The sequence below is a fragment of the Ovis canadensis genome, chromosome 22 (assembly GCF_042477335.2).
Source record: "Ovis canadensis isolate MfBH-ARS-UI-01 breed Bighorn chromosome 22, ARS-UI_OviCan_v2, whole genome shotgun sequence".
NCBI lineage: Eukaryota > Metazoa > Chordata > Mammalia > Artiodactyla > Bovidae > Ovis > Ovis canadensis.
The window spans coordinates 33,732,748-33,757,207 of NC_091266.1; the positions used below are offsets into that span (position 1 = coordinate 33,732,748).

Sequence of the window (24,460 nt, forward strand, 5' to 3'; positions counted from 1 at the left end):
TTTCCTCTCCTTTAGGAAGTGTACATGGGTCTAATGCTGTAGGAAACGTCATTAACTGAAAAGAGGAACTCCTCTTCCTAATTTACATGGAGGAACCAACCACTTTCCACTCTGCTTAACGGGAGTTAGTGAGGTTAATGACAAGCAGATTCTTGAAGAGATTTCTAGCCTGCTTCTCTACTAGTCCCATCCCTTTGTTGTATAGGAATAATGTAGGTTAAAGTTCTTGTGTTTTTACCCAAAAATTAAATTTAGGGGTACATACCCTTTAGAGGAGGAATTCTTACCTTGGAATAGGTCTTGAGAGATGAAAATCCTCTGAAATTGTAAAATTGTTTGTATATTTGTCTGTATACTGGCATATGATGCTTAGAAAAAGAAATACTGCTTTGCAGTTGGAAGTTTCCCCTTTATGTATTAATATTGTTACTTTTAGATTTTTTATTAATCCTCTTGGGAGTGTCTCAAAAATGGGCATTTGTAGGCTTAAAATTGATACCAAAAAATGTTCCAGAGATGTAACAGGCAATTTAACCTAAGGAGAATATTTTGTTTTTAATAAATAAGATACTTGGATTTAGTAATTTGTTTCCAGAGTATTACAAATTGTTTAAATAATTGAGTATGAAAAGGTTATCTGTAGCTAGGTAGGAACATTAGTTTAAATAAAAGTAGGTTTTTGTGGTATGGAGTCTATATAATAAATTCCAATTTAAGGACAGTACAGCTGTCATAATCATTTCTTTTCATCTGGCTTTGTCACTTGTCTTAGAAAATTTCACACTTTCCTAAAAGTTAGATTTGCATTTTAAAAACATAGCAGGTGGCTATGATGTAGCATTCGAGTGCTTTTCTGTAGTTTTAACTTTGACCTGATATATTGTTTTTATTTGACTCAGTTGTGCATGTTTCCCTGAAGGTGGCTCGGTTTATAGATGTTGTGTTTTAAGTAAATTAAAGAATGAAAAATTTTCAAGAGACAAAGCAGGAAATGATCTTTGATCATAATCATGAACTGTTTCATGATTATAGTAGTTCTTCAACAGAGAGGCAGAATATGCTACAGACATTTAAAGATCAAAAGTAGCAATTTATGGTTTGTATCCTAAAATCTTTGACTCTTTGCAAGTCTGTTTAATATTTATTAATCTAGTTAAACATAGAGATACCTCATAAATTCATTTTGCTTCCTCTTTGGAAGCTTTCTTCTTCATGTATTATTTTCCAGCTTTTCAGAGGATAAAAAGATATAGTAACATATTAAAACTTAAAATTATATACATTCAGAGGATTTTATGTTATGGAAGGAAAAAAAGTTAAATGACTTTCTGCTTAATAAGAAATTCTAATAAGAAAACTCAGAGTAGAGGTTGAAAAAAGCAATACATGGCTAAAATGGTCATTAGAGCATTTAAGGAACCACTGTCAGTGATGGTAGTAACTTCTGAACCTTAATTACCTAGTTGAATATGTTTATTCTTTAACCATCTAGCATACCCATAGTCTTTTTTATAGAGAGGAAACTTAAGATTGAAAATACTTTATAGTAGAACAGAAATGTTATTATTGATAGAACAAACCTTATTAAACTCCAGAGAATTAAATATTCTGACTTTAGGGTATGACTGTCTTCTGATACTGAATATTGTCCTTCAGGAAGAAAATTTGTTCTTGGGAGTCCTGTTTGATTTTAATGATGTGTTTGGTTTTTAGATTTTAGTGATAAATTAATAGCAATTAGTCAGTTTTTCTGACTAATCAAGGTTCCTTACAGCTCCAAAATACTATAGGTAAAGTAACTGACCTTCTGTGGTTAAATCTTTAAAAGAGTAAGGAAACTCAGGTTTTCTGAGACCCATCTTCTAAAGCCTAGGAAGTGTAGGAAGGAAGTATAAAATATGGGTGGAACATTTTAATCAAGGGTCTATCACTAGCCATTTGTACAAAATTGAACAGGCCATTTACTCTTTAGATCACGGTTATCGCATTTGTTGCTTTTTCTTTTTAAGAACTGTTTGTTGACTGTTTTGATATTGATCCATTTATTAGTCAACTAAATACAAATGCATACTTCGCACCAAGGTTAGGTGCTGAGAGTACAGGAGTAAACAGACATTAACTCTGCTTTTCTCAAACAACGTTTAATCTCCCTGATAGTGTGTTAGTGACAGAGACGTGATGATAATATATTTATGCAAAATGTTTTCCCTTTTATTTTACTTTCAGGGTCCCTTCCAGTCCTGAAGGTTTTATAAGTTAGTGAATTCATATGGTCTTTATTTTAAAATTAACATTGGCTAGAAATTGATAACTTAGATGTTTATTACTTCCTTTTCTATTGTGTTCAGTGGTTGGTAGAGCATAAAGAACTTACCGAAAGTAACCTGGTCTTAAAGTTTTGAGGTTTGACATTTAAACTCCTAGCCTAGAGATTCTAGAAGTGTAGTCCCCAGACCAGCAGCATCTAGAAACTTGTTGGAAACACCAATTCCTGAACTTACTCTACAACTGCTAAATCAGTAACTCTGGAGAAAGGACCCAGCAATCTCTTTTTACAAACCCTCAAAGTGGTTGTGATGAGTATTAAAAGGTGACATCTGTTGCCCTGGCCTATCATGAATCTTAAGTACCTCCTTTTATAATGTTGATATACCTGCAGTCTTTTAGCAGAAAGTGTTCATTCTTCAGTAATATAGGAAGATAATGGTTGAAGGATCTAGGGGAAACCAGATGTGATCGATAGGTGGTAAAGAGGGGAGTAATCATTTCATTAAAAAGGGGTTTGGGGATTTCTGTATCAGGTAAGTGATTCTTACCCATATGATATACTATTTGTTATCCCTTTATTTGACTTCATATTCGGGGGCGGGGTGGTATGTAGAAATAATTTTATTAAAAGTTTATTTTTAAAAATCAACTTTTATAAGCCTGCAGATTAAAAATATAGCTCTGAGGGAATACTATTTTTAGGATATTGCATTTTAAGAAAGAAAAATAAAATGAAATTTTGTTTGCTTGAAAGCTGTCTCTTTTTAGTACATTGTCCCACTTTAAAAGTAAATAAATCTTTGTTTACAGACAGTCCCTGGGTCTCCGACCCCAATATTCCCCTAGTGGCCCGTGAGATCATGCAGCGAATGATCCAACAATTTGCTGCTGAATATACCTCAAAAAATAGCTCTACTCAGGACCCCAGCCAGCCCAATAGCACAAAGAACCAAAGCCTGCCGAAAGCATCTCCAGTCACCACCTCTCCCACGGCTGCAACTGCTCAGAACCCTGTGCTCAGCAAGCTTCTCATGGCTGACCAAGACTCACCTCTGGACCTTACTGTCAGAAAGTCTCAGTCAGAACCTAGCGAACAAGGTACGGTTTGATGTCAAGATCTCCTCTGTCCAATAGAATACTTCTAGTTTGGGGAGAAAAAAAGGTATTGGCATGTAGAGCATCACTAATGTGATTTTTAAATTATTCTGGACTCTGCAGTGATAGAGAAGAAGTGGCTACCTTACCCATCAGTAGTTCATAGCCATGATTGATGTACCACCTGGGAACGTTAGGTGGTTATATTGTTACTTGATATTTATATAAGTATTGCATACTTTACAAAGCGTTGTCATATCCATTGTTTTTAAAATCCTTTTGAAAAATTAACTTTCCCCTCTTTCCATCAATGTTTAGGATTAGCACCTACCTGAGAAATAAATACATCTTGTTAGGTAGGAGTTAAACTCTGCATGTGAGATCATGAGGCAAAAATATATATTACTTGCATTTTTAAAAAACTCGGGGGATTAGAAGTATTGAGAAGATAGTAGAAACACTTTGGGTTGTTAAAATATATTCAGTATTTTATAAATACACATACATACACTGTGTTCTGAACTAGTTAGAATATTTTCAAAAGGTAGTCTGTTGGTGAGGGTGCCAATTAAGAGATTGAGAGGGTATCAGTTTTGCAGAGCAGCTATTTCTCGAGTCTTTGGAAAGGTACTCTCTTACGTGTATCTTTGTTGCTTTGTGATCTCATTTTACCTTTACTTTCACAAAGATGAAGCAAGCATTTCAACTTGGCCACTGTTTGAACCGCTACAAGTTATAAATTAGTGATATCTGCATTACTGAGATGCCATAGATGTCTCATAAAAGTGTGAATTTAATGGTGAGAAATAGATTTATTTTTCAAAGTAAGTAAGTTTAATTCATGTAGGAATCTCTTTGAAAGAACTTTATTTTGCTCGTTTTAAGTAGTTTATGAAGTAATGACATTTAATGGGCTGGCTTTAGTTGCTTATTAAAGAATATTTTTTTTGAATAGTTTTCCTTTGCCTTCTTTCTCTTTCTGTGAGTGAACAGCAGTCAAAATCTCTAAAATTTCCTAGCAGGAGACCTTCTAGACCTCCTTTGGTTACTATGTTGTTTATAAAGTTATTTTTTTCCATTTTATAGAGAATTTTCTTTACCACAGATTGGTAGTTTTCATTAACAGTCTATTTACTCTAAACGTTGCATTTCAAACTTCAGGTTTACACTAGGAGAATGATGGCATAGAGGTTGTGTCTAAAATATTAATAATGGAGATTAACATACAAAGATACACATTAGTCTGATCTAACTTCTTATAGCAAGTGTTACACTTGAAAGGTATGTTGTGTTGACAGCAGGAGAAATTTGCGCTAGATGATAGGATTATAGTACATCAACTTCAAATGAAACCTTTCTAAAGTTATTTTTCCTAACGAATTTTAATGTATTTTCAACTTAAATCACAATTTTTCAGTGGTAGATTTGAAGTATGTTGCCTATAATATGATTAGACTATGAAAATAATACTGTCTTTGGTTGGAAATATTTTACGTAGTGCATTTTCTTACTAGGAATCTAATTGGATTAGATCTCTAATGGAATACTTGGTTCTATAAGATTTCAGTTTATGTTTTTAGAAATATTAGTGGCTCTAAGAGACAACATGGTGTCCGTCCTTTGTGTGAGTTGTGGCCTTTTTTTGGTTTATAAACTGAGTTGCAGTGAAATAGGGAGTTACCTGACATCGGGAGTTACAGTGTCCTCAGACACAAGTCCTGAGAGAGTTCTGTATTGGCGTGGTCTTTAATATAGCCAGATAGCAGGCCTCTCTGCCTACCAACTGAAAATCAGAGGCATTGAGTATTCTAGTTTCAAACAGAACAGCAGCCTTAAAAGTTATCCAGACTATGAGTTTTCTTTTCTAGACATGTCTACAGGGGAAAAAATGGCTTTTGGATAGAGTTAAAGTCTTCTATTTTATGTTCTAATAACATGAATTTGTGATTTTTATAGTAAAAGAAAGAAATGATTATTCCCCCAAGGCTCCCATCAGTATCGAGGCCGTGTTATTCTTCTTTCTTTCCTTAAACTTTGCCATCAATTTATAGTAGCTTATTAATTGAAAAACCTTGCCTTTGTAAATATGAGCAAGTAAATTTTGAATCTCTGCTGATTTTCCCCAAAAGCTTGAATCCAAATAGACAGACTTTTGCAGATATGTCCCAAATAGTAATTTGAATATGTGCAAATTATAAACAGTTAACAACTGATTCATCTTGCATATTATCTTATACAGTATATGTTTACTATAACCATATAAATTTGTTTTTTAAATGAGTTTTGCATTTAAATTTTTCTAAATCTAACTTTTATGTACCCCTGATACTTCAGGTAGCCTTAGTTCTTGAGAAATTTGGTTTTGTAATTTGTATGACGTTATCTCATTAATCTCATATACTTAAATCAAGGTAATTTAAAAAATGGCATGTCATAGTTCCATCACGGAGCCTCATATGATGTAAACTGCTGTTTCTAATATCTCACTGTATCTTAACATCTCTAGTGTTATGCTCTAACTTTTCTTTTGTCCTATTAATAAAATATTTAACCCTTGGAGATAGTAGATACAACAGACTTTGATAAGCTTATGTCTCTTTGGGAGAAAAAATATCCTGATTCTATTAATGAATTGGTTTTGTAACTGAAAACATATGGCTAGTTTTATCTGTTTAGTTGAGTAAGCCTACTGCTTTGACACTTTTAGCCGATTCAGTTCACATTGCTCCCAGTTTTTAATATTCTCAGGTGTTTCTTTGTGTCTCTGCAGACGGTGTACTTGATCTGTCCACTAAGAAAAGTCCGTGTGCTGGCAGCACTTCCCTGAGCCATTCTCCAGGCTGCTCCAGTACTCAAGGGAACGGGTAAGGGAAAATATTTGTGGCCTTCCACAGTCTTATAGGGGACAGTTTATCAAAGATTGATGCCAGTCTCCCTTGTCTGCTTTGAAACAGTCCATTAGAGTAACACTCCTGTGGTGGGTTACAGTCCATGGGGTCACAAAGAGTCGGACACAACTAAGCGACTAACACTTATAGGTGGACCGTTAGTAACATTACTTTTAGTCTGTCGATCAAGTAAAGGCACAATCTGTGAAATCTAGAATTGTCAAGTATAGTCAATTTTGCCCGTTTAGTACAAATAGTAAAGAATTAGGAATATGGCAAGAATGTCTTTGGGTTTTTTGTTGTTGAGTGTTGAGGAATATGAACCCAACCTAAATAATTCCAGAGTTCACATGTAAAGGCAGTGATTTGTATGCTAAAGTTGTTGAATGAAAATTGGGTTCCAATCTTTAACTTGGTATTGCTAACGGAGTATAGGGGCTATTCGTTTTTTCCTTGCTTGGTTTGGTTTGGTTTGGTTTATTGATTTGAACTGCAGTTTTAACTCTTGTGTGGCAGTTCAGAAAATAATTGTGTGTATTTTTTGTTTTTGATTAGATAAGACTGGTTGTCGGTGTTGATAGATAACCATCTTATGCTTCCAAGACAGTATTACATGATCAGTTTTGAGAACTATTACCAGACTAAAGAGGATTTTCTAACCACCCAATTTGATAGTGTAAGATTATCTAATTCTCTCTGTATGTGTACATAGTAGCCATTTTTAAAAGTCATATATTAATGAAGATGCTTAGATGCCATATTGGGAAGGCATTTCATAAAACTGTGTTGTGACCAAAAATGAGCTTCATCTAGATATGAAACATAGTTAATTATTTAGGTTTATTTAACTCCTAGAATGTCAACATGGGGAAGATATTTAGATATCAAAGGAGTAAGTAGGCACTAAAGGGACTAACCTGTTCCAACTTACTCTTAATTACCTTCAAATTGAAGGATTCCTTTACTGACTTCTAAAATGCTCCCTTTATTTTCTCTAAAATTCCATCATCTTCCTTTTTCTCTCCTCCTTTATTCAGTCTAAAAGTAACATTAATTTAATTCATTTTGCATAGTTTACTAATCATTTTTTTCTTAAGCCCTTTTTTCACTATAGTTCATACTATATATATATCTAAGTCATCATGGTCCCAAATCATTTGGTTCCATTTATATATCAGAAAACTTGAGTTGTGTAAACAAGGACACATGTAGAAGCCTAAGTGCTGTTTGCATAAATACATCCCTTGTATAAGATTTTCTTTAAACTTGGCCACCAGATCTGTGTACTGTATGGTTGAAATTGCTGTGTTTGTCCCTCTGAATGGAAAGTAAATGCACTCATTGTGGTAGAGTTTTCTGGAAGACGAAAGCACCAACAGTACTGCCCACCTTTTAGCTGAATTGTCATCCCTACTATATTACTTACTGCTAACAGCAGAGTCCCTATAGACTTTGGGAAAACATATCTGATTTACCATTATTTCTGCAAAGTTCTGCTTTTGTGCCTAGTTAATGTAATTACTCCCCTTGGGCATGCCTTAGCAGTTACCAGTTTTATCACTGATAAATCCTTCTCTACTGTAAAAATGAAAACGTTATGAATTAACTTTATGTCAGTAGGTGATTTTTTTTTAAGCATTATTTGAAAGTTACCCACTTAAAATTTGAAGATTAATGCTTGGTATTTTAAGAAGGTGGTTTCCTTCAACTAAGAAAATGCTAAAAAATTGTTTCTATAACTCTGACAATAATTACTTTGAATAGAACTTAAGGAAAAAAGTTTTTGGGAAAATAAAGGACAGTTTCTTTAAAACTTGGATTATTTCAAATGGAAAAATGAGTGGTATTCGTGTATCTGCAACAAATAGTGTTTTAAATGAAGAAATGTGGTAAGTTATAATTTGATGGGTAAAAATTTCATTGTTTTGGTTTGGGATTTCCCCCCACCATGGGGCTGGTAGCCATATTTTTTTTTCCCAAGCAAAATAAGAAATGTCATTTGGAGTTACCTGATTTTTGATAAGAACATCAACTTGTCTGTGGGAATAAATGAGCAGTTATCTGTGGGTTCCACCAATGTAAATTGTTCAAGTTTTATAGCTGGTTGTCATGAATGTTGAATATGTTGCATTAAAATAAATAATCTGGCTTACTCTTTTATTACTGTACTTGTTTAGTGGTAACGTCACATTGGTAACACAATTCTTTGTAGTATGGAGACTTGATGATTACTTTGTAATTAGTAATTAAGGTGCTATTTTCAGACAGTTGCGCGAAACTTTTTCTCCGAATATTTGTGAACCCAACCAGAGACTAGCTGACAGGTTTAATTTTTCTTTGCCCAAAAGCTCCTGGTTTTTTTTTCTTTTTCTTTTTTTGTTTTTTGCTTTTGTTTTTGTTTTTTGTGAACAAGTTTAAAACTAACTGCTGAGACCTTTTTTTTTTTTTAATTTTAGAGAAAATAAATAAATAACACAAAGTGATGTTACCCAAGCAAGGCGTTCTAATAAAGGAGTGGTCCCCTCACCCATCCCTCCCTACCTGTGCAAGTCCTGCTCACATCAGTTTCCTTCCATCCAATTAGGCGACCTGGGAGACCCAGCCAGTACCGCCCAGACGGACTTCGGAGTGGTGATGGGGTACCTCCAAGAAGCTTACAGGATGGAACCAGGGAAGGTTTTGGACACTCCACATCACTCAAAGTTCCACTGGCTCGATCCCTGCAGATTAGTGAAGAACTACTGAGCAGAAACCAATTGTCCACAGCTGCCAGCCTTGGGCCGTCTGGATTACAGAATCATGGACAGCACTTAATATTATCCAGGGAAGCCTCTTGGGCAAAACCACATTATGAGTTCAACCTCAGCCGTATGAAGTTCAGGGGAAATGGTGCACTCAACAACATCAGTGACCTTCCTTTTCTTGCAGAAAACTCTGCCTTTCCAAAAATGGCACTTCAAGCAAAACAAGATGGGAAAAAGGATGTGAGCCATTCATCTCCTGTAGATTTAAAGATACCACAAGTTCGAGGAATGGATCTTTCTTGGGAATCTCGCACTGGTGATCAGTACAGCTATAGCTCTTTGGTAATGGGTTCACAAACGGAGAGCGCGCTTAGTAAAAAATTAAGGGCTATTCTTCCAAAACAAAATAGAAAAAGCATGTTAGATGCTGGACCCGATTCTTGGGGCTCAGATGCTGAGCAGTCTACCTCTGGACAGCCATATCCCACATCGGATCAAGAAGGAGATCCTGGCTCCAAGCAGCCTCGGAAGAAAAGAGGGCGTTACAGACAGTACAACAGTGAGATACTGGAGGAAGCAATCTCAGTGGTTATGAGTGGAAAAATGAGTGTTTCCAAAGCTCAGAGTATTTATGGGATTCCCCACAGTACACTGGAGTACAAAGTAAAGGAGAGGCTGGGCACTTTGAAAAACCCTCCAAAGAAAAAGATGAAGTTAATGAGGTCGGAGGGGCCAGATGTTTCTGTAAAGATTGAATTAGATCCCCAGGGAGAGGCAGCACAAAGTGCAAATGAATCAAAAAATGAGTAGGAATACTGTAGAGTGCCAATTACTGTACAAACTGGGTGAGCACTACTGCATTGTTCAGCTGTCATTGCTGCACCTAACTTCATTTACTGTGACACTTGTTTCTTTGCAGACTTTGCATTGACCTGTGTGTACAGAGATGAAAGGTGCATTCTGAATGTTGCATATTTTAAATTTTTCATGTGCAGTATGGCTCGAGATATTGTTTGGCCTTTTTGCATGTTTCTCTACAAAAGAGAATTGAGTTACCTCACAGAGAACAGATACATGGAAGTGGACTCCTTGCCTGTAGAGCCTGCATGCGTTTCTTTCTTTTTTTTCCTTAAGTTATATTTGCCTTTATTTAAAAAGAAAAGAAAAAAAGCCCCCTTTTAGAAACCACCTGTCGTTTTGGGAGCTTTATCACTGCAAATTGGAAAGCCATCTTATAAAATTATTCACATTTTTTTCTTCAGAGATTCAACTCATTTAAGGGTTAAAGAAACTAAGGACAATGAACCTTTGAATTTAAGAAATTTGACTGTTCACTGATAAATAATTCTTTGGCTCAATTAACATTTTTATGGTTTCCCTTCTCACTGTTAAGTTTACTTAACAAATCAGCAATCTGTTTAGTGCTCACCCAGAGGGGAAGGAGGTGGAAAATGTGCACACACTACCTTCAGAAACGCTTCGGTTGATTACGTTGTGACACTACCTTTGCTGTAATTTCATTTGGGATTTTCTAAGGGTAGAATTTGGTCTCACCCAACAAGTGAGGATATAGCCTTATCTCATGGAGGACGAGCTCCGTTCTTACTCAGGAGCAGTCAGGGTACATTACAGGAAACAATAGAGGATGCCTCATTTTAGCAAACTGAGTTTCTTTGTATTCTTAAATCTTTTTACAGATTTGATCATGTGCTAGCTAATGACTGAATGTCAGTTGCAGCAACTATTTAAAAATTTTTAAGATCTGTTTGTTGGGGGGATGGGAGAAATAGGGGGGAAATGTGTGTGAGTAATTATAATAATGCGAAAGTGGTATCTAGATTTTACAGCCTCGGTAATCTGCTCAAATATCCACACAAGTGAAGAATCTGTGTTTGTGGTGAGAGAAAAAAAACACAACCCCAAAGTAACCTAATGTGATTTAGGTTGCATTTCAGTTCTAACAATAATTCAATCAGAAATCAAGCTCCTTAGCAATTCTTTTTTAACTAATTCAAATACTAGTAGAAGGCGGGCAGGGATTTTTAGTTTTTAATTTAATTTGTTGTTTTGACTTTTTTTGGCATCCTACATACTATCCCTTTCTCAACTTTTCTGCTATTTAGCCGATTTTTATGGTTGTTTAGCACACTGTTAGCACAGGACCTTTCAGATTATGTTTTGTATAAGCACTCCTTAAAGAACATCTAAGCTTTTTTTTTTTTTGAGATGGGCTTTTAAAATCACACTGATAAGGCTCGTGACATTTATTTTCTACAATTTCTTTTGCAAGAATAATAGGTAAATAAAGCCCATGAAATTTAATTCTGCATCATGACCAAATTAAAAATACTCTTTCTTCAAAATAAAATCTACCATACATGACCCTATATTCTTACCTCCTGAAAAAGGTGATCAGGCCCTTCTAAATGCTTAACCAAAAACAAACCCCAGAAAAACATTGGATTTTTTCTTTTTTTGGTGAAATAAAATCAAACTGGGAGCGTTAAGTTGAGATTAATGATTTCTGATGGATACTAACAGTTTGAGGAGTAGGTCCAGATATTCCCAAGGCATAAATTCTTGCCTGGACACTTTGGAGCAGTTAATTAGGTTAACGATAGTTTTTCCTTGGCACCCTGTGTGTTCAAAGGTTAGGCACACCATTGCTGTTATTAAAATACACACATTCTTGGCATAGCCTGGGCTTGGGTTCCTCTTTTGGTTTGGTTATTATGTGTAGCAGTTTGATCAGTGGATGACTGAGCCTGTTTCCTCTTAGTTTGCTAGTCTTCTCAGCAGAAAAAGCAGTTTGGGTTCAGAGCAGTGTATGACTCTGCGGTATTTTCTAGCCTAGCTGGAAGTTGCAATAAAAATACTTACTGAAATGTATGGTTTTCATCTGCAGTTGAAGGAAGTAGTAGAAGTTTTGCTAAAAGCAAAGGACTAAGCTTATGAAGGAACGCCTCCTTTGTTCCACACTCGATTTGTCACACACAATTAATTGTAACCATGGTGCCTTTTTGCATGATGTTTGGGGGCATTCTATAGCCCAGCATTGCTGCAAAAAGGTCCTTTGAGCAATTAATTTGTGCTTCTTTTTAATCCCCTCAGAAAGGCATCAATAAGGCCCATTAAAAAATCTGGCCCTAAAAGTTCAACTTTTGTAGAGTTTTACTGTTCAGAGAGGTTTTAATCCCATGTGGTAGTCTCTAAAGTGACGTATGAGTTGAGTTATGTAAATTTTGTCATTGTAGTGTAATGGAGTGATCATTTTACTAACATAAATATTTTCTATGTGTGTTTCAGTGGATGACAATCGAGCAGCAGAAGAATGGTGTGCCTACCCTTTAATGCTGCAGTTTAAATAAGAGAACTTGTATTGTGTCATTTCAGATTGTAGGCTGAGAGTTGTAAATAGTGAAAATTTGAGTACTTCTATTATTTGTTTTGGTTAGAAAGTGAATTTAAAAAACAAACCAAACTCTAAACTTTCTCAGATTAAAAGTCCTGAGACCTGAAGATTGTAATATTCATGTCTGTGAAGCTTTTAAACATTACACTTGAGATCAGTCATGACTTGATATTCAGGTAAATTTTCTTTTCCAAGAAGCTTTTGAATAAGCATATTTCCTCCAAAGGTCGGTTGGTCTCTCTTTTTCTTTTTGAGTGTAGATTATTTTAAAGCACTAATTGCATTACATTGGTAACTGCAATATAAAATAGCCATTATTGTTTTGTGAAGCATGGTTGAAATTAGATAGTGGTCCCTTTTAAATTTCATGAGCCTCTCAAAAAAAAAAAAAACTTTAAAAAAAATACAGAAAGCTGCTGAATATTTCAAAAGATATATATTTTACCTTATTGTAGGTTTTGTAAAGTTAGTTTGTAATATTCAGGTGCACTTTTAATGTTAAATTTTGTGTTCAGAGTTCCATTATACCATGTGTTCCTTGGATGTGGCTCATCACATGGCTGGCTATCAGTCTTGGTGCCGCAGTGATCCCGTAATATTTGATTTCCCTCTTGATTTGCCACTATTCTGTATTGGCACTTTCAGTGTAGATATTCTAGTTTGGGGACATCCTCATAAATGTGTAATAGCGATTGGTCCATTCGCATGCTTAATTTCTGCTAATCAGAGTTTTGCATGGCCCAAACAACAGTTGACCATTTTTATGGTATGGGAAAGTATAGTTCACAACTATCTTTGTCACAAAAGCCTTTTCTCCTTTCATTTTCCAGTAGGCAGATGATGACATTACTTCAACTGTATGTTATTCAAACTAATGTTAGAAAGAGAGAGTGTATTTAAAATCAATTCCTACATTTTTTATGAAAAAACGTAGATATAGAGTAGATAAGCTATGGCACTATAAAGTCAAAAAAACACTAATTCTGTGGAAGGATTTCTAGGTGGTATTTTTATCATTAGCATTCTCACTTCTGAAACAGTCATCAAGCTTGACAGTAATGTATTTATCACTTGTTCAGAAGGCTTACAAGTGACTGAACTGTGTTCGTGATGAGCTATACACTTTTTTATGTTCCCCAGATACCATGAAGGACAAGGTCTCTCTTTCAGGAAAAATAATTTATATTTGTGTATAATACTTTTTAATGTTAAGTTTGTTGTTACTCTGAAGTTTAGATGTTGCTTGACAAACCTTTGCTGCAGCAGATCTTGGATGTGAGTAAGGCTTTGTGTGATAATAGGGGTCCTTATGTGAAGTTAATTACTGTTCAGTTCTGGTGAGCAAGCTCAGCAAGTGTAAAGTGTATATTAGCTTTATTTGGTACACTTTTACTTTACAATATTGAAGTGCTTTTAGAACTCTGGTTATCTTATATAAACCATTACCTCAATCAATTGGCATTTCCATTCCCCAGCATTTTACCTGAGCTATTTATAAGATGAGCTATATGGGATCAGATAGTAAAATAGTAAGGCACAATGAGAAGTTTAGTTCCCAATTTTCTGGAGAGAACTCTAAATTAGACTAAAAATGACTACCTGCAAAGGCTCATACCATAACTGCCTTTTGTCATTAGGCAGTACGTAGCAAGCTTGGCGCTGCTAGTGAGCTGTGTGTTCTCCCCCTGCCCCAAGGAAGCACATGGTGCGAGGCTTGGCTAAGCCTTTGTGACTCTTTATATTTCATTGACCCATAATAGTGACGCTTGGATTCAGTCAGTTATTTTTATAAAACAAATTATTGAGTCAGCCCAGTGTCAGAACCTGAAATTATTTTGAGTACTTACAGCTGATATGACAGCTCAGTGTCATTTTCTAAGAGCTGTTACCTCTGTAGATTTAGTTTTGAAACTACACATCTTTCTTTTGTAATTATTCTTTCTTTAACTAAATGCCAGAGTTTGTTTTTATGTGAACCACCCTTCTCTATGTATTCAGGTTGCTGTCGTTGGTGATGGAATATGGCAATAGACTGAATTGCTCTACTTAGTCTTTTATAGGAGACATTAAAAGTTATAGGTTAAATTTTGACCTTCATGAAGATATCAAAGATTGTTTTCCTTGTTACTTTCCATTATAATTAGGTCTTCATTAATACTATGGTCAGGCCAGTGTTATTAAACTTAATGGCTTTAACCAAACAGCCCATTTGGAAACTTGATTAAGCTATATAAGGATTTTTTTTTTTTTAATCTAATTGCTTTCAAGCACTACTGAAAAGGAAAAAAGTATAATTGTGGTACAAGGAATGCAGACCTCCAAAGTCGTCTTAGTTTTTTTCTGGATACATTCTGTCCTTGAGACTTGAGTAGGATTTGTGAACACGGTGACTGAAGGGAAAATAGAGGAAATTCTTTTCATATTCTCTGTCTCTCATTCCCAAATAAACTCTCAGTTGCTTTTTAAAGAAGCAGACATTGGCCCTGTAGCTGTGTGCCCTATGAAGGAGATTGGAAGAGGGAGTTGGGAAATAGGGTAGGGGGAAGAAGTGAAGTTGAAGGAAGGATTCTACCCTACAACTAACTAAAGCTGAGTTGCAGGATAGAGCACATGGTACAGTTGGGCCGCCTTCATTTGACAGTCAGAAAAATCTTTTAGATTATTTGAAAAGTGAGAATCAAGACAAATTAATGTTGGCTGGACAGATAACAAAATTTGAGTTAATTCTGCAACGGTTGGGGGGGTAATTTTAAGGTTTCCAGTTCACGTAGAGCTATATCAAAAGCTGAAAAGCAAGCACTTTTAGTTAATCGTAGATTTATTGGATGTAGCAAATATTATAATCATAATATTTAATCTTTATTGTTTGAATATGAAAATAAACTCTTTACCCCATCTTGAACTGTCGCTGAGCAGGTTCAAGATGGTGTTTTCAACACTGGAAATGACCCTACACACATACCAAAAAAATCTAAAGCAGTAAGACATATTTTAAGATCCATACCTCTTAGACTTTTTAGATTTGTCTTGGGAAAGAATTTATGAACCTGTAACCAGTATTAGTGCAGTCTTGGGTTCCTTGTTCTGCATAATTGCACCCTTTCTCAGGTATGTCCTGAAAACATAAATCTTAAAATAATCTCTTTAGAGATTAGATTCTCAGTGGATAGTGTGTAAAGGGGCTGGGTGGGGGGTGGGAGGGTTGGACACAGGACACTGACACGGTGGAGCAGGGATCTTTAACATACAGTCGCCAAATAGAATTTCAACCTGGACTATTTCACCCCCTCAGAAGGAGCTGAATAACATCTGTTATTTGGTAACTACTCGGTGCTACACTCCTAAAAGTCTTTTCTTTCGATCCAGGTGACTTTTTTTCCTGCTTGGTGGAAGGGTATATAGTGAACTTTACCGTCACTTAGGAAAGCACTTGTCTGAAATGTTTAAAGTACTAGAAAAGGGATAATTCAGCACTTTTTCTGTTACAACACTAAAGTCTTAATTTATCTTCAGAGTCTTAGGTACTGTAAGTTTTAGGGTGATTATTTAAACATATAAAACATACTACATATTATGGGATCAGATCACATTTATATAAATAATTCTTGTCTTAAAGATTTTTAAAAAGACAATAACATTTTGTACCTTTCAAGAAATTCCAAGTGATTGCCTCATTTTCCCCATTTCATTAAGCATTTCAGGCTGAGAATTTGGAATTTGAGAGGAGGTGAGGGGGAAATTCCCCAAAATGAAAAATTGTGTCAGACAGTTTTAGAAAAATAAATCACTAGGAAAATGGGTAGGGATTCTCTCTCCCTTTAAGTCTTCAGGGAATGAGCAGTATTTAGAATCTTTGGCTGAAATTCAAGCCTTTTTACTGTGTAAATTTTTAATATTAATTCACTGACATGCTTTTTACATCAGAGGACTGAAAATGGATCTTAATGTTTTTAAGTTGTGGAAGGGTATATTTCTAAAATGAGGGGGGGATAATTAACTAGGTTAGTATACCAGCATTAGTAAGTTTAAGGAATTTTAGTATGTAATAGCAAAGTGTTTGATTAAAAGTCTAATCCTATATTGCTAGTCGAAATTAGTTACATTCTGATCTAGGAAAGATATAGTCATTGGATATTGATATGCTGTGCTGTCAGAAAACCAGACTAAGATAGAAACCTTTATCTGACTCCCACATGTTGCTTGTTCTGATGGGATGTATACTTTACAGCAGCTTATTGCTGCTTTGAGAAGAAATGTATAAACTATACATTTGGAGTGTTTGCATATAATTCTTTATAACCTCCACTTTAAACTGTCAGACATTGGTATTTTATCAGTCCACACTGTTAAATAAAGCTAATGTTCTTAGGAATCCAACTTGTACACACTGTTTAAAAACCCTCAGGGACAGTTTACACACTATTCTCACTCAATTCAGGTACTTTGATGCTATTCTTAAACCTAACAGTGACTTGTATTTTTCTGTTTTGCTTTTATTTTGACGTGCTGGTAGCACATCCTTGATGAATGTCAACTTAAAAAACTCAGTTCAGGTATCCAGGTATAACTCAGCCAAACAGATTTTAAAGCTGCATAGAACTCTCCAGCACACGGTGCCTCACACTCTTATAGTGGCATTCTATATATTCAGTTATTACTACTGAGCAGATAATATGGGGGTTCCTGTTAACAGTGTATTTAAAAAAACGAAACGTGCATAAATGTATAGCCAGCACATGCAACACACGTATACACAGTTAAACTATCTATTTGTAAATGCCACTAATAGCCAGCACAATTAAATGACATTCCTTGCTGCTTCTGTAAAATACGACAGATGCAGTCCTTCCTCAATGTGGCTCTTGCTTCTCCACCATACTACTACTAAATTCAAGCACCGGTCCTTGGGTGTCTGACCTCTACATTCTAGCTTATGCAATGTCTTCAGAGAATTCTGTGCACTGGCCACTGTGATGGAACCGCTGGGCCAGGAGTGCTCTGAGTTTATTAGTAGTGATTCTGCCAAAGTTGGTGTTGTGACATGAGTATGTAAATGTCAAAAAATTAGCAGAGGTCTAGGACTACATATCAGCAGACAATTTTGTCAGTATATTTTGTAGCCTAGAAGCCCTCAATGACAAGTTTCTGATGTGAAGTTCTAATTCCAGCTTTAGCCCTTTGCATCTTTTAATGTTAAGACTTGTCTGCTAGAGATGTTTATTCTTTAAAACTACCTTTGTTTTCTGCAGTACTACCTGTGGTTAACAAAACAGATCATTCCTCTGCTTTAATATTTGATATCTTACATCTAAAAGGCATTTTCCACATATAAAACCTATAACCTTTGAAGATACAGAAAACGGCATCTTTCAGATTTCTAGAAGTTTGAGTGTCATGCAACAAAACAGGAACCCCCTTTACTCTTATGGACCTCATTTCAATATACTGTTTACAGTTTGACGGAATTGTATAATTTAATATTTCTCTTGTACTGTAGTTTATATTTATTTACAGATTTTTTTGTACGGTGTGATTTGAACTTTTTGTTCCTTGCTATGATCAATGTTTATGTAGTAGAGCACTTATGATCACAAATTAAGTTCTTTGGTTTGATTGCACTACATTAAATTTTTTTAATGCAGTTCTGATTTTTGACTGGACTAAAATAAGCTGTGTCTTAATGTATGTGATGAGTACTTAAAATTTTAATCCATGTGGTCCCCCCCCCCCTTTTTTTTTGCATTGTATGTCAGACGCGCTAGTTCTTTCGTGCATGTGTAAGAGTTAATGGTTCCATTGTATTATTTGACCATGACATTTTGGAGAAACATTCCCAGCTGTAATGTTGTGTATGGTAGTTCTCACTGGATGCTAGACTTTTCAAAACCACTATTCTTCTAATAAATTTTGTTGTGAAAACTGTTTTAAAAGCTTGGTTTCTACTTCTTAAGGGTATAATGCTCTTAAAAAAAAAATCCACAAAGGGGGTAAGATTTCAAGGTGCACTATAAATGCACGTGGTAACCAAAGTTTGTATTTTTTTTTCCCCTTGGTGATAATTTATTTCCATGAAATCTCTTAGATAACCAGAAATTGCTGCTTCAATATTTGGATTCGGTACTGCCTTGTAACTGTCTTTACTAATTTGATACTCCCCTATCTCAGTTCTCTGAATTGGATTATTCACTAACTATTATTGATAATTTTCATAATACCTGCTTGCTGAACTTAATTTTTCATAATTTTCTTACAGTAAAACTCTAATCTGGAATTACTTACCAAGAATAATGATTTACTCATTTTTGTTTGCTCTTTTCTAGAGGCATAAGTATGAAAGCACTGTCAGTCAATTAAGGTTATTTTAGCAGTTCTGATTCTTGGGAGAATGCTGGTATTTTCTTTTATCAGCATGTAGTTGTTCAACATTTACATTGTGGTTTTAGAAACCAGGGATATTTAAAAGTTTTTTTTTTTACAGAATGATTTCCATTGTCAGATGGTTAAAGAACAGCTGAATTATAGTGATAAAGATAGAAATGGTACACCAAATGTTTTAGAAAGCTGCTTTTTCAAGCTTGTGATATTCATGTTGTATAAGCTGGTTGAAGTGATTTTCAGTCACTTCTAATGGCATTTTCTATTTTTTAATAATGTTATTGTTGGTCTAGGTTATCTTCTAGTTAGTATTTTTTTGTCTCATTTCTTTGGCTGCCTCACTAGCACTTTCCTACCTTTTGGCTTGATGTTTATAAAATTGGAACCTTTGCTGGCGCTACAGGCTTGTTTGTTGGCTTCACTTGGTTCCCTTACTCAGTTATGTCGTGTGTCTATAGAATATTTTTCTGAAAACCTAAGTATTACTTCTTTGTACAGAACTGTACCTACATGTTTCTTGTCATTATCCATTTTTAACTGGTGACCAGGTCGGCTGTGGTAGGATTTTAATCTGGCGTCTCATCAATGAACTTATCCTACTGATCCTATCTTCATGTTGATAGCTCTTCAATTATGACCTGATTTTTAAAAAGGACTTATTTCATCTAATGCAAAATTTTCTCCTCTGATTTTGCTGATACTTTCGAATTAATTCAAGAACTCTTAGGAATCAGAAATCACATAAGGGAAATGGAGTGCAAAATGGTCTCTGCTTTCTGAGTTGTGGAGTTATTTTTCCCTCAAGGCCTATGAATTTCTCTCCCCAGACATGTGTATTCAAATGTAAAAACATAACCCAAGTCATAAGATGTTAGATTTTGTAGCTGAAATGAGTGAAAATCCTTTTCTTAGCAATGTATAAAGTCACATAAGAGATAGCTGTTCTTATACTCGATTATCACTTAGTCATTATTTGCTTCTAAGTGGTAAGCATTTAACACAGAATTTTATTCATCATATTCACCTTATAAGTTGGATGTTTTGCTGTTTAGGGAGAAGTGGTAGTGTTGGTATCAAGCTGTGTGTGTAACTAGAGTAGACAGGCTTGTTTTCAGAGGTTAGTGGAAAAGAAGTGTTCTCAAAACATTTTTTATTTTGTTTATCTTTTTTCAAAAGATACTTTATTTACTTACTTATCAGGCACATGGAACATGGAATCTTAGTTCCACAACCAGGGATCGAACCCTTGCCCCCTGCATTGGGAGCTCGGAGTCTTAACCACTGGGCCACCGGGGAAGTCCCCTGGAAACATTGTAAAAGATACATGAATATGTAATGAGTGGTTTAAGTCATAGTTTGGTTAGAGTTCAGCTTGGAAAGTAAGCTAAAGTGTATTAAAATCTATAGGTATGAAATCTTTATAGGCATGTTGTTGTCGACTGGTAGTTTTAAAATGTTAATTGTAGTGTTCTTGCCAGTTTTATTTGATCAGCAGTATGGAGTGATATGGAATTATTTGGTAATATAAATTCTTGCAACTTGGTATACTAGAAAGATCACTTGCTTTTACATCTGTAAAGTTGAGAATGCTGTCCTGAATGCCTTTTAGGCCCTATTTAAAACTCTGTGCCTATTAAAACTGCAATTGAATGTGAGGCAGATACACCAATTGTATCTGTTCAAATATTGAATAATACAGTAGCAACCCTTTATTTAATACTAGGGTCTTGTAAACCTTAGGTCTTATCTTTGCGTTTGCAGCATTTTCAAAAAGAAAAAAGAATAGGTCTGAATATCATTTTAGATGACTTTCATTTAAAATAAGCCTGTTTTGTTACATTTTTGTTATGAACTGTATGAATGTGATGATCTTTTTGCAAAAATTAAGCAGTTACTTTTTATTCTGATTAATTTTAAAGTGTTGATATGTTCATAATTTTTGTTTCTATTGTGTGCAGGCTAGTTCTGCTTTGAATGTTAGAGCACAAAGAGTTCTGGGGCTCATTGGATATAATTTGTCTCAATCAAAATCAGTCTTTTAACAGTACAGATGCCTGAATCCGTTTATAAGAGTGAGATGAACATGTTGCATATTTTCAAATTGTAACACAGGTTTTTTTGGGGAGGTGTTGCATTTTTAAGTTCATTTATTCAGCAAACCTTTTTTTTTTCCCTAATTCTGTCAAAAGACATAAAATTAGTTTTAACCATTTTTAAGCGTATAATTTAGTAGTGTTGTGTATATTCACATTGCTGTGACCACAGGAGGTATTTTATTAACCCACTGATTAAACACTGTTGGTTCCACCCTAATCTCTTATTTTTAAAGAAAAACATGGAACTTGGGGTCTTTGGGGGACTTTCCCGCTCTCCTAACATGTAATGAGTTGCCCTTAATATGATTGAAAACCATTATACTTACCTTTATACCATTTTGGCATCCTTAACCTAGAATTAAAGTGAAGGATTTTATAATTTCCTTTTAGATTCACTTTTAACTAATTAAATCAGCTATTCATTGTTGAATAAATAAATTACATTGCTTTTTAGGAAGAGAATTTAATCTGTGTTATGAAATTGCCAGTAAAGAAATGTGAGGTATTTAAAACTTCTTTGTTAGATAGAAATTAGCATTATTGACTCTGTGATGGACGAGGTGAATCTTGAGGGGTAGGTAGAGCATAGCAGAGTAGAGACCACCTCAAGTTTAAGAGAGAGAATCTGATGAGCCTGGCTTAAAACCCTGGCCTTTGTACTTTCCCAGAACATGGGAAAAGTTGAAAACTTGAAAAGTTTCTGCGCCTTTCTGAACATCAGTTTTCATTTGAGTAATAGGGGTTTATACCACCCACCTCAGAGATTTGCTTTGAGGCTGAAATGAAATTCTGTATGTACAATACTTAGCACTATGCCAGGCTCTTTGCAAGTGCTCAATAAATGAGAGTTAGAGAAATCACCTGGTAGGAGTTAATTTAGTGTGAGGGGTAAAAAGAGAAAATCAGTTTGAAAATTGTGGAGGAAGTTGTTTAATTAAAACTTTGAATGTGAGGCAGGTAAGTTTGTATTAGACCAGGACATTGTTCGGCCAATCTTGTTTTAACTTAAATCAGAGACATAGAAATGGTAGAACTACAGTTGAGACATGAAATGCTGCTTTTCTGATTGCTTCATCCTATTTCAGAGGAATGTTATCAAACTATCAATAATTTTTTGTTTCTTTTCAAAGATTAAGTGGAATAAAAGTTGTTTGGAAAGGAGATGTTTAAAAAGTATAAAGTTACGTAGAATTTATCTTCCTTTCCATTATATGTCTTTTTTTTTTTTTTCAAGGTTGAAGTTTTACATGCTTTGAATTTGTAGATTTTTCTTTTTTCATGATGGTGGTTTGAAAAACACAGTGTAAGAGCTAGATGGGATGGTGGAGATGTGTGTGTGCTTGTGTGTTTAATCATCAGACCTTTAGTTTTCCTATAAAAGAATTTGGGGACTACACTGCCTTTTCAATGAGATTCTAATTACACTCTTACTGAATGGGAGTTCTGTGCATTTCAAACAGATCATAGCTAGCACAGTTTAGAAGTGTTCATTTCAGTGTCTGTTAAAATGACTTGAGATGTTTTCCCCAGGATAACCTAGTAGTGTAATTTTAGCTAGAAAGAAATGGACTAAGAAGAAAATCAGGATAGCAGACTCTTGTGAGGTGCTAGGAATTGGTGAGTGTGTAAACCAGCTTTTCAAACTTTAATCAACTGGTTATAGCTTACTAGTAAATTACAAGATCAGGGAGTTATAAACATTTTAAAAATACATTAAAAAGAAGAAAAGCCAGTCAGAGAACATAGCATAATACACATAAATACTGTTTTGTTGAATCTTACGTGTTACCATACACATCCAAACTAGAACGTGTGTATTGAGTCATTTATTTCTTGTCCTTGGCTTCAGTCAGAAAGTCTAATTCTTCTGAAAGCCATTATATAAACCATACCTTTCCATCTTTTTTTTTTTTCTCCTTTTGGTACTAGCAATCTCCTGCATGCCTACAGGTAGGAGCCTATCCCCTTGCTGTCTGGCATTCAAAATTCCCTTCCATTCCCTGCCTCGTCAATTAGATTTGAACTCATTTTCTTTGAAAACTTTTTCTTTTCCTTTCTGATTGTCAAAATATTTCCTCTTCCCTTTTTAGTTTATTTGAAAAAGGAAAGAAGGAAAAAGGCCTTTGAAAAAGGCCTTAGGAAAACTATTTTCACTACATAGTAATTTATTCCGTTAGCTTATTCATCACTTGTGCCTGAGATGAGCTAAGCCCCTGTTTGTAGGCAGCGAAACTACCATGTTAAAAAGGCCAAAGTCCTGGACCTGTAGAAAGATCTACAGTCTAGTGGAAGATGTAGCCATGTCAGCTACCATGCTACATAAATGCTATTTAGGAAAGAGAGACAAACTGTGAGAGTAGAGTTAGGAATAACACAGCCCATGGGGAGAAGGTGCTGAAGGAGAATGGACTGAGCAGTGGGAAGTTGACTGAAATTTTATGCAGAAAAAGTGACAGGATCAGATTTGGGCTTTAAGAAGATAGCAATTCTGGGTGATGTACAGCAAACTCTAAAATGAGAATTAGTTGCAGGGAGCTTACAATGTAGAGTTTTCCAAAGGAAGTTGAATCAGTATAGGTGAAGTGGATTGTATATTGGAAGCAAGAGGAGTGACAAAACTAGGGATAAACACTGAATAAACATTGAGATAGTGTTAAGTACCTAAGTTGAGTATCCGTGTGTGAAGATGTGTATATGTTTGCTTATATTTTGTCTCCCAACCTTCCTAAATAAAACCTTGAATATACAGATAATTCTGCACAGTTCCCCTCACTCCAGTGTATCTCCGACAGTAGCCTTGAGTGTTTCCCAAGAAACATGGGGTAAGGGATGGTTATAAAGCACTATTTATTCCAAGAGCACACTCCAGAGAATGGCAGCTGAAAATAGTTTTCTTACGATACTTTAAATTCTAAAGTATATATACCTCCTCTAACAGTCATGATGTGAACAAATAAGAAATAACACTAAAGTTTGTATAAGGTACCTTAGGAATCGTTTTAAATCTTAAATCCTTTTACATTTTGCAGAGTTGTCTAGGTCCTTCGCATAATTGGTTAATACTTAGGAGTGCCATCATTGTGTCAGTTTTAAGTGGTTTATTATATGACACCAAAAGTAGAACTTGCCACTTTTAAGGATGATACCACAAATTTATATGGTTTCAGGCGTGGAGACTTAAGAACTGCAAGTGAAGATATAGACGATCCCATAAAAATCACAAAAATACGAGACAACTGCTTATTCGGATATTTATGTAATCTGCTACTTCCTCTCTTCCTTTCACTCAAAAAGAAACCAGGAATATATGTTGAAAACTCACCATTTCATTTCTTGAGAGGGAAAAGCATTTGTGCTGCAGGACTCTGTCTTGTCCTTCTGGTTTTTGTGTGTGCCAGCTCCCCATGCCTCCTTTAGTCCTCTCTGCATACACGCTGCCCTGCAAAGTGATCATTTGGGGATTTGTTAGAGGTTGTTGGTATTAAAAAGAAATACATTCCAACAGTACTGGAAATCTTGTCTAGACTCACTCCTCTCGGCTCCACTGCAGGGAAACTGTACAGGGTTCTTGGTCACTGTTGG

General features: G+C 35.2%; 1 protein-coding gene across 25 annotated transcripts in view; it reads left to right on the forward strand.

The window, feature by feature from the left end:
- LCOR (ligand dependent nuclear receptor corepressor) overlaps positions 1 to 24,460 on the forward strand; it is a 126,309-nt gene that overhangs the window by 84,843 nt on the left and 17,006 nt on the right. For 11 of the 25 annotated variants that reach the window (XM_069568205.1, XM_069568201.1, XM_069568209.1 and 8 more), the window contains 3 exons: positions 3,079 to 3,366; positions 6,134 to 6,227; positions 8,836 to 12,514. The exons of 2 other annotated variants lie outside the window; for them this stretch is intronic. In XM_069568205.1, coding sequence (XP_069424306.1) covers positions 3,129 to 3,366; positions 6,134 to 6,227; positions 8,836 to 9,805 — 1,302 coding nt within the window. In that variant the 5' untranslated portion in view covers positions 3,079 to 3,128 and the 3' untranslated portion in view covers positions 9,806 to 12,514. Of the gene's footprint in view, positions 1 to 3,078; positions 3,367 to 6,133; positions 6,228 to 8,835; positions 12,515 to 24,460 lie in introns of those variants that run through there. 12 more of the 25 variants (XM_069568186.1, XM_069568191.1, XM_069568190.1 and 9 more) reach the window with 2 other exon arrangements.